The 10,435-nt window shown below is 30.2% G+C and overlaps 1 protein-coding gene across 4 annotated transcripts; it reads right to left on the bottom strand.

Moving 5' to 3' along the window:
• Positions 1-2,350: 2,350 nt before the first annotated feature.
• LOC136210599 (uncharacterized) lies at positions 2,351-4,516 on the bottom strand. 4 transcript variants are annotated; one of them, XM_066001934.1, is made up of 6 exons: positions 4,086-4,516; positions 3,481-3,538; positions 3,203-3,380; positions 2,943-3,041; positions 2,737-2,865; positions 2,351-2,644 (listed from the first exon to the last, which is right to left on the bottom strand). In XM_066001934.1, the coding sequence occupies exons 1-4, from the start codon at positions 4,135-4,137 to the stop codon at positions 3,021-3,023; spliced, it is 309 nt and encodes a 102-aa protein (XP_065858006.1). In that variant the 5' UTR covers positions 4,138-4,516; the 3' UTR covers positions 2,351-2,644; positions 2,737-2,865; positions 2,943-3,020. The 4 variants fall into 4 exon arrangements, 2 of the variants coding, with proteins under 2 accessions (XP_065858006.1, XP_065858005.1); XM_066001933.1 differs by having other exon boundaries at positions 3,246-3,380; XR_010678126.1 differs by lacking the exon at positions 3,481-3,538 and having other exon boundaries at positions 2,943-3,480.
• Positions 4,517-10,435: the final 5,919 nt, after the last annotated feature.

The following is a 10,435-nucleotide window of genomic DNA, read 5'->3' as shown; positions in this document are numbered from 1 at the left end:
AGAATTAACGACACTCGATTTAATGACACTTGTGACGACGCTTTCAAATACGTGGGTAAGTGTTTAGAGACGCCGAAAAGCGTTGTTAAACCTTAAAATTTAGCGTCGTAATAGACCAATTTTTTTGTAGTGTAGAAGCGACTTGAAGAGAAGAAATTTGTATGGGAGGGAGAGTCAGCGAGTTGAAAAGATACTATTAGTTAATAAGAATGTATGATTGACTTGCTTTTTAAAATGACAAAAATACACATCAACTATTCGAACAAAATTTGATACATTAGTTTTTTTAGCCAACGTTAGTTAATTTGGATTGTTGTTGCTAACAGAATAAACCTCAAAGCATCTGTCTGTTAAGTTCTGAAACACGAGACTGTGTTTGAAAATGACCGAAACAATTTTATTTTTTTACTTTTTCCTAATTAATATTTACTTATTTCAACTGCTTAAAAATATCACATAGCGACTATATGTATATATATATATATATATATATTGATAGAAATTGAGACGAGACAGAAATTGGACGGGGTGAGCACCCATGGTCTAAGAACTGTCAAACCCGCGATATATTAAAAAAAAAGTGAGTGTTTGAACAAGACAAGAGGAAGGACAAAAAGTTTAGAAAAAATCAAGAAAAACGCAAGTGAAAAATACTATAAATGTCATCACTGATAAACCTGTGGCAAAAAGCAGGAGCTGAAGGCCACCAATTGATCGCTGAGGAAGAGATTTCAAACTTTACCAATACATCAGCAACTTTATTTCCTTCCCTAAAGATGTGTGAAAAAAGAATGTTCATCCTAGAACAAATGCTGAGACAATGCAACCACTCTTGTCGAATATTCCAAGGAACATCCATGGAACGATGTCTAAGCAGATTAACTACGTACATTGAGTCTGACTCAACCCAAAACTGATGCCAATTTTTCTTCCAAGCAAGTTCAATTGCGAAAATAGCGGCTCTCAATTCAGTCATATAAGCAAAAGAAGGAGGGGTAGAAAAAGCAAAACAACCTTTGGGAAGCCTCGATAGTTGCGAAAAGTACCTCTCGCTCCTACCTCGCCAGGAGTGCCAAAAGCAGAGCCGTCCATATTGACTTTAACCCAGCCCGGAGGAGGTTTAAGCCAATAGACTGGAATAATGTTGGGAGCCAGAGGCAGCCTAGGAGAAACCAGAAGACGTGATAAGATAACAACATCTCTCCGCGAACTCACTTTAAACAAGTTCACTGATTAAATTCAACTATGTAAAAGCAATTGATTTTTTTTTTTGAATAAATACGAGAGCTAGAAATGTATTAAGCTCTTTTTTTGTTATTATCCTTAATGCGATGAATAATGAATATGTTGTTTGATATAAAAATACTTAAATTTGTTGGATTTTTCATAATTTATATCAAGTTAGAATATGGTCCTAGTATATTATATACTTATGTAGTTTGATAAAATAAAACAATAAATCCTATTGGTCAGTTCACGTAAGGGTACGATCAATCATCATGTTTGATTAACCAAAGGGTACGTTGAATTCTATTGGTTCATTAATGAAAAGGTACCTTATGGATGAAGAGATACCTTGATGGAAGGTATATTTATAGAACATAATCAGAATTGGTCCTCTCTCTAACTTATCTAAAAGTCGTTTTCTCTCCATCTAGAAAATCTGTAAAGTCTAAAGGGTTAAGTGAGAGAAACACAATTCTCGTGAATCTAGAAGAACTCGATTGTAATTATCATGGATCAAGGTACGCTCTTCTGACTGTTATTAAGTCACTACAAAAAAAAGCTATATTGTGGCGAAATTTTTTGTCACAACATATATATATTTCGTCACAATATACTTGTTGTGACAAAAAAAATTGTCACAAATTTCGTTGCAATAAGCTCGTCTCAATAAGTTAATTGTGACGAAATTATAGTTTGTCTTAATTGTTAAGATTATATTGTGACGAAATTTCATTAGTCACTTCTGTGTTACATATTGTGACTAATAGTTTGTCAAAATATGAATTGTATTTGGTTGTTAAAAGTTCAAATTAGTCACAAAATCTGTGTTGATTTGACAAAAATTGGATACTTATTGTGACAAAATAAGTTAATGTGACAAACAAAATTTGTTACATTTAACTGATACTATATTGTGACAAATGTAATATTTATTACAATTAATTGATTAACATATTGTGACAAACTTAATATTTATTTGAATTAATTTAATATGACCAATAATATTTTGACAACCAAATTCGATATAATATTGTGACAAAATTATTTGTTACATAATATTTGTCAATGTTTAAACTTAATTGTGGCGAAAAAATAATAACAAATTTAAGAGTAGTTATAATAAGACCATGACAAAAGAAAATCGTTAAATAGTATTCGTACATGTATAAATAATCCTACCAAATAATTACAACAAAAATAATACCTTTTTATATCAATGAATTAACATTAATCATAAATATTCCATCATTTTCACAATAAATATGTAAAATGTTCTAACAATAGTAAAAACTAAACATCCAATCTAATAAAATTAATTGTACACATAAGATGTTTAAAAGCAACACTAAATCTAAAAATAATCTTTAACTTTGAGATAGTTGACCAATCTCCAAAACCACGGAAGAAAAGGGCGCATCTGCATTTAACACAATAAAAGAAAAAAATCACTTAGATTATAGTCATTAAGTACAATATAACATAATTATATATTATTGAAATGATAAATACCTTCAAACTTCGGAAAGAAAAGATGAAGAAGTTTGGCCACAAGAACTTAGTGAAAATTATCATTGAGAAGCCACAAACCAATCCAATGAAGAGCAATACAGAAAGTTGGTGTTGCACTTCATTTGTATCCTGCATTGACATGAACATAGTTAAGCTAACATGTATAAACAAAGTACCCAAATGAGTCTTTCTCAAAACACTCTTACTTTGATTCTTATTCTCATTCAAATCAAGAAGAGTTTCCAGCATTTGCTTCCTGGATATTCTCTTTTATACTTCCTTGATCAACATTGATACTTCCATTTCTAAAATTCAAAGTGGAATTCAAATTCCCCAAATATGCATTACCAGTAGTACCATTATTAACAGAAGAACTAGAAAACGAAAAAGACCATAAAACAAGAGAAGAATTAACAGTAAGAGTACTAAACAACACTACACGACAATCGACAATTTAAGGAATTACCAAGTAGAAAAACAGAGAGTATAATAACAAGAGAAGCACAAACCCACAAAATGAACCCGGAAATGAGCTTTCTAGTCGGAGAAATGGACATGAACATTTTCTTTTGACCATTCCACACTTTATCACTGGAGCTCGTTTGTGCTGAATGAGTTCACTGTTTACATCCTTGGGAAGAGCTCTAATTTACAAGACACAATAAAACTCCATGTAAGCTATGATATTAAACTGTTTCAAATAATCAAATCAACAATCATGGCATCTGAGTATGGAACAAGTACCTGGAAGGGTTGAAAAACAAGAGGTCAAAAATCACAAAATCAAACATCAAGATATATTCTGCAGTTGATCATGAACCTCTGTTATCATATGAGGATTCTTTGGTGAATGCGAAATCAACATAACAGAGAAAATATCCTGTTTGGAGCTTAAAATTCCCCACATTTCTATGGAAAAATGGAAGAGAAACCAAACACATTGATCAATTTAGGGGTAATTGTTTCTGAAACCTAGATTAGGGAAGAACATGAACAATTAATCCAACTAATCAGAAAAAACAGAGGGAAATGCAAAAGGAATTACAGTTGTGTCTTGAGGAGTAAGAACTTAGCCATAGATGCAAAACTAAAGCTAATCAACAACAACAACAAATACAAAACCAATTAATTTCAGGAAAGAGGAATAAATAGTAAACTATTAATCAAACTTACTATTCACACGAATCTAACCCCTAATCACATTCAATGTAAACTGAAATCAATTAATTATATATAGCTAAGAAACCACAAACATTTTTCTAGCCTGTAACTAATAAACAAAATCGAAAACATATTTGCCAAAACAAAAAGAAGAGGAAGCCATGGAAAACACCGAGTTGAAGAATTACCTGAAACCCTAAATCGATATCTCGTCCTCCTTTTTGTGGTGTCATCAGCCATAGCCCTCGGTAGTTGCAACCGACACAAGCCATCAGCAAACTTCTTGACGACCTTTATGGGTACCAACACCCTTCATCTTTTCGTTCAGCTCCTTATCCTGTTCGACTTCAGAATTAATTTCTACCTTTATCTTTGATCTTCCATTCTAAAAGAGGCATTTTAGGGCGGGTCTAGCTCTAACTCCTCCTTGGAACGGGAGTTGCAAACTCTTTAATCGACTGAGACAAGGATTGCAAGTTTGGTGGCAAGGCTTGAAATCTGGATGAGGTTGCGAATTCTGATGAGTTGAAGAAGAATTTGAGTTCCTTGGAAAATATCACCTGGATAGGGTTAGGGAGAGGAATAGTCTTAGGAGGAAGAAGAAAAGGGGATCGGGATATTAAGGGTTAATAGTAATAAATATTTTGTTTTCTCTTTTTCCCTTTTCTTTCTTAAAATCAAATTGTTACTTTTACTTTTTACTTTAATAAAAATACTCCTATCATTTTGAGTAAGGAACAATTTACCCCTAACGTCTAAAATGGTTCAATTTTACTTTTTAGTTTAATAAAATAAAGAATTAAGGTGAAATACCCCTATCGTTTTGAGTCAGGAGCAATTTTACCCCTAACGTCTAAAATAGTGTAATTTTACCCCTAACATTGGAAGTCAAGAGAAATTTTACCCTTAACATTGATAATTTGGGTTAATTTCAGACACTATTATGAAAGATAGATATTTTTGTTCATTATCCCGCACCAATCGCATATCAATTCATTTCAAAAGAAAGGATTTCATGTTTTTTTATAATTTCGTAGTAGAATTGGAGATTAATATTTATAAAATTCATAGTGAATTTTTTGATTTTTTTTTGTCTAATTAATACAAAAGACAGTATATTTTTTATTTTTTTCACATCACAACATATGTTTGATGAATTATTTCTCAAATTGACCCCTTAAATTGCATTTCCCTTTGTTTTTTCTAAATTATTTCTCAAATTGACCCAATTTATTAACGTTAAGGGTAAAATTGCTATTGGCTTCCAACTTAAAGGGTAAAATTGCACCATTTTAGACGTTAGGGGTAAAATTGCTCCTGATCCAAAATATTAGGGGTATTTTTACATCTTAACCCTTTATTTTATTAAATTAAAAAGTAACAGTAACAATTTCTTTAAAATCGATCATTAACTTCAAATGGTCAATTGGGTTCTTGAAATGGTCGATTAGGTACCTAAACTATGTGAAATCACCAAACATTATTTGTATGCATACTCACCACCAAATGACATTTCTTTTGTTGGAGATGGAATAGTATTCAATTTTATAAATTTTTGTGAGCCCATTAAATTATTTAAATAATATTATATTAGCCCATAAAATTTTTTGTGAGCCCATCATAGCAAAAATGATCTTGAAAATGATTTTTTATAAATAAGAAAAATGATTTTTAAAAATGACTTTTTTTTTATAACTTTAGTCAAATAAAAAAACCGGCAAAAGTCATAGGAAAAAATATAAAAAAAATGTAAACAATAGTTATAACAATAAATATATAGTCATAACAAATAATGGTCGCAATAAATTTTTTAAATAACAAATATTTGTCACAACAAAAATTTAGTCATAATTTCTTTGTTTATTGTGACAAAACACATTTGTATCCATAGTCACTTATATTGTGACAAGACGAAGTATGTTATTTTGATAAAATTATTCGTCACAAGTGAATCAACTATTTTATAACAAAATATTTGTCTCCATATGTTTATAATTTTACGCCAAAATTTCCCGCCATATATATAGCAACGAACGGTTGTGACAAAATTAATTTGGTCCCAATATATAAACATATAGTGACAAACTTTGGTCAAAACAAGTATTTCATCGCAATCTTTTATAGGTAGTTTAGCTATTGGGACAAAAGTTTACTTTTATCACAATAACCATGTCACGTCCGTGCCTGGATAATAATATATATTATAATTATTAGATGTGTGATTTTTATTTGGTACTATAGGAAAAGTTTGGAGTTAATTTGAGGATTTTATGTGTAAATTAAAAGTTTAGAATAATTTTTAAAAGATTATAGAAAGATGGAGGATCAAACGTGATATTTGCCAAACTTTTCTCAATTATTCCAGAGAATACCGACATCATCTATATCTCTTATTTTCCTTTTTCAATTCCTTTTTAAATGTTTTTAATGTTTTTAGGTGAGAAAGTACAGGATATAGAGAAGGTTACCAACCGTTTAGGCGAGATTTGGAAGTTGGCTGCTTATTGTTAGAATTATGGTTAGAACTTTGGTATTGCAATTGTAATATAATGATATGTAGATAAATTGGAGACTCCTAAGTATTGATTATTATCTTTCTATTTCACGCCCGATGCCGAATTGAGGTCATTTAGGGTCGGGTGTGACAGTTTGGTATCAGAGCTCTAGGTTCACTTCTTCGGACCTAAGGTTGATAGTAATTGAGAAATATCGATATTTGGTAATACCTAAGAAATACTTGATAGTAATTGAGGAATATGAATAGTTGGTGATAGCTAAGAACTAATCGATAGTAATTGAGGAATATGGATATTTGGTGATAGCTAAGAAATAATTTGGAATTTTTCGAGGATTGAGTAGCTAGTTAATGAGGTGTAAAAAATGAGATTTGATGGTTAGCAATATCTAGATGTATGAAAACTAGTAAATTATTTGATATTTTGGTGATATGGGTTATGAGTAAGTCATAACTTTGAGCTAGAGATATAGAGAATTTTCTATATAGGTGCTGCGGAAACATCAGATTTGTACCTGAATCTTGTGATGCATTTTTAGACCAGATATAGGCCGAATCTGTCATAGAGTCCTAAATAAAAGTTCTTTATTATTATCTTATGTTCCTAAGGGTTTTTGAATCGCCTTAATCGGACTCCGTATGAAAAAGTTATGCTGAAAACGGCATATGTTGGTCATGTTAGCTTTAAACCAGAATTTGGTTTTTGTTTGATTTTTCTCCTTAGTATGACTTGGAATTGATATTTGAGAGTTTAATAGTTAGCTTAAAAATATACGTATCTCAGATGTGAAGTAAGGTTAGGAGACATTGAAATGATATGATGAGTTTTGGAATTAATTTATATGTGATTAAGAAAGCGAAAATGTGGAGATTTCAATTAATTGTTTTGGAGGTTGATTATCAATTGGAGATTATGATAGGAGTTTAACAAGTTATGAAATCTTAATTGAAATAAATGATATCTGAATTCAAATTGCAGATCTATTGTTGAACTTTATCGGGTTGAGGTTTAGAATTATTGAGAGTTATATAAATGATGTTTAGAGAGATACCGATGGTAGTGGTCAATGAGAAGTAAAGTGAGAGAATATATTTGATGTTTGAGGAAATAATTAAGATATGAATTTTGAGGACAAATTTTTCTGATCTTAAACACAGTTTTGAGATAGGAAATTAAGAGATATATTGTTAATAGAAGTTATTTTTAGTTGAAGTTTGTGTGATTATGGTTTCAGTTTATATAAGGATCAAATTGAGTGTTTATAGGTCAAATAAGAAAATCGAATGATATTATAGATTTATTGACTTTTATGGGTGTAAAAATATTATTTGGAGTTTGAAAAAGAAAAAAACATTGATTATCATAATTTAGGTACTCTATATTTCTTGATTATATCGTTTGGAAAAACGATTAAAGTTTATTTGGTTGGATTGGTGGTATACATAGTGATGATTATAAAAAAAATAGCAGGTTACCTTAATTGATTTTAAGGAGTTAACTGGAGAATGATAAGAGTGATATTGATATTAAAATTTTATGGAAATTAGTCTTATTGATAGGAAACTGTATCATCATAATGAGTTTTATATTGGTGATGTTGATGTTGAGGTTTATGAAATGACTCTTATAAGAGTGATAATGATGTTGATGCTAATGATTGAAGATTATAATATAAATAGTTATTGGAGTGAAAAATTCTAAATATAAGTATTATTATTATGATGAAGTAAGATTATATGCTGATGTTTATTGATTCGAATTATTTGAAGTTTAAGAAAAATATAATATCGTACATACTAGTGGTTCAAAAGTGATATTTTTGAAGTCTATAGAACTTGGAGATAAGTGAAATATATTTGATATATATGCAATTGATGGAATCAATTGTGATCTAAATTTATTAAAGTGAGATTTGGTATACGTTAGAAAGATATGAATGATATTTGAAGTTTTAATGTGGATTATGGTGATGGAATTAACTAGGTTGAAATTGAGAGTAACTAAGAGTTTGGATATGGATAAATGATGAAGTTAATGGAAGGAAACATTAGAATTTGTGGTCTTATGATGATTATGAGGAAGCTTGATAAGTTGAAATAACTCAGTAATCTTGAAAATGGTTTCGGAAGGAAATTAAGATAGCTTAGAGAATATGAATTTCGTGGACGAAATTTTTTTAGGTGGGGAGGATTGTCACGTCCGTGCCTGGATAATAATATATATTATAATTATTAGATGTGTGATTTTTATTTGGTACTATAGGAAAAGTTTGGAGTTAATTTGAAGATTTTATGTGTAAATTAAAAGTTTAGAATAATTTTTAAAAGATTATAAAAAGATGGAGGATCAAACGTGATATTTGCCAAACTTTTCTCCATTATTCCAGAGAATATCGGCATCATCTATATCTCTTCTTTTCCTTTTTCAATTCCTTTTTAAAAATATCGGCATCATCTATATCTCTTCTTTTCCTTTTTCAATTCCTTTTTAAAAATTCATCAGAGAAAACCGTTTCTCCACCGTTTCTTTGATTTACGGAGATTCGACCGTCCGAATCACTTGAAATTGAAAACATAGCATCCTTGTGTATAGATCTAAGTCCTAACAGAAGAGTTTTTGAGTTTCGGCAATGTTTGGAGGGAAACGTCTTAGACAGGATTTAGAGGAGAATTGAACGGGTGTATTTTAGCCAAGGTAAGTAACTATCAACTATATTTTGAGTTTTATGTATACAGATATATATATAATCAAAGAAGTTTCAGAAATTGATATTTTAGGGTTATGCAGGAATTTTGTAAAATTGAGGTTTTTCCTGATTTTGCCTTATATTGTGAAATTACGGTTCAAATGAAGCTATTGATTATGCTTCTATGTGAATTTTCAGATTTTACTTGATTATGTTGATTTAAGGCTTAATTTGGTTGATTTACATACATACATATATGTTTTTGGTTTCAATATATATATCTATATTGAACAAAATGAATTTGATGATTTCTTACGAATTGGTTTTGGATTGAGAAATCTGTTGCGGTTATTGTTGTTATTATTTTGGATTGAAATCCAAATGTGATTGTTTATGATACAAAATGGCTAATTGAAGCCAAATGATTTTTGGTTATTAAATAGTTTGGAATTTGATTGTGAAAGGATATTTGAGCACGTTATGATTTTATGATGATATTTGAGCACGTTATGATTTTATGATTTTATATCCATCGAGAGTTATCCGGATCGGTGGTTTTATATTTGAAGACCATGTTCCGTGAGGGACATGGCCTGTGTACACAGTGTGAAAGACCTATTGGGTATGGCAAAGAAGTGTCGGGTAAGACCATATGGGATAGGCAATGTTAAGAGACGTCTCGACTATATATGTGGTTATGGATTGATACTTAAGGGGAGAAACTCGAGGATGGATGCAATATTTTAAGTTCATTTGGATTATGTTTTCGGTTATGATTGATTTTGATATAAGATTTTACCTTTGATTAAATACGAGTTGGTTTGATAAAACACTTATTTGATTACAATATTTTATAAGGTTTTGAACTCAAGAATGGATACAAATTATATATTTTTATGGTTTTGGTTTACTACTTTGACTATATTATGAACTTAAGTTTTGAGTATATTTTATAAGGTTTTGATTAAATCCCTTTATAAATGTATATATGTAGCTATGTTAAGTAAAGTTGGTTTTTATGGATGATAGTTTCTTACTGGGATTTTTGTCTCACGTTTTTAAATGTTTTTAATGTTTTTAGGTGAGAAAGTACAGGATATAGAGAAGGTTACCAACCGTTTAGGCGAGATTTGGAAGTTGGCTGCTTATTGTTAGAATTATGGTTAGAACTTTGGTATTACAATTGTAATATAATGATATGTAGATAAATTGGAGACTCCTAAGTATTGATTATTATCTTTCTATTTCACGCCCGATGCCGAATTGAGGTCATTTAGGGTCGGGTGTGACAAACCATATTTATTGTGACAAAAGGAATTTGGTTATAAAAGAATTA

The sequence above is a fragment of the Euphorbia lathyris genome, chromosome 1, assembly GCF_963576675.1.
Source record: "Euphorbia lathyris chromosome 1, ddEupLath1.1, whole genome shotgun sequence".
Lineage (NCBI taxonomy): Eukaryota > Viridiplantae > Streptophyta > Magnoliopsida > Malpighiales > Euphorbiaceae > Euphorbia > Euphorbia lathyris.
The sequence above is the reverse complement of the archived record's forward strand: the minus strand, read 5'-3'. Positions and strand labels throughout refer to the sequence as shown.

What these genes read in the sequence shown, in the direction of transcription:
- LOC136210599 (XM_066001933.1), bottom strand. Translation starts at nt 4,137, where the DNA reads ATGGCTGATGACACCACAAAAAGGAGGACGAGATATCGATTTAGGGTT. An exon ending in ATATCGATTTAGGGTTTCAG is followed by an intron (nt 3,539 to 4,085) that starts GTAATTCTTCAA and finishes GATCAACTGCAG; the next exon opens with AATATATCTTGATGTTTGAT. An exon ending in TTGTTTTTCAACCCTTCCAG is followed by an intron (nt 3,381 to 3,480) that starts GTACTTGTTCCA and finishes CTTGTAAATTAG; the next exon opens with AGCTCTTCCCAAGGATGTAA.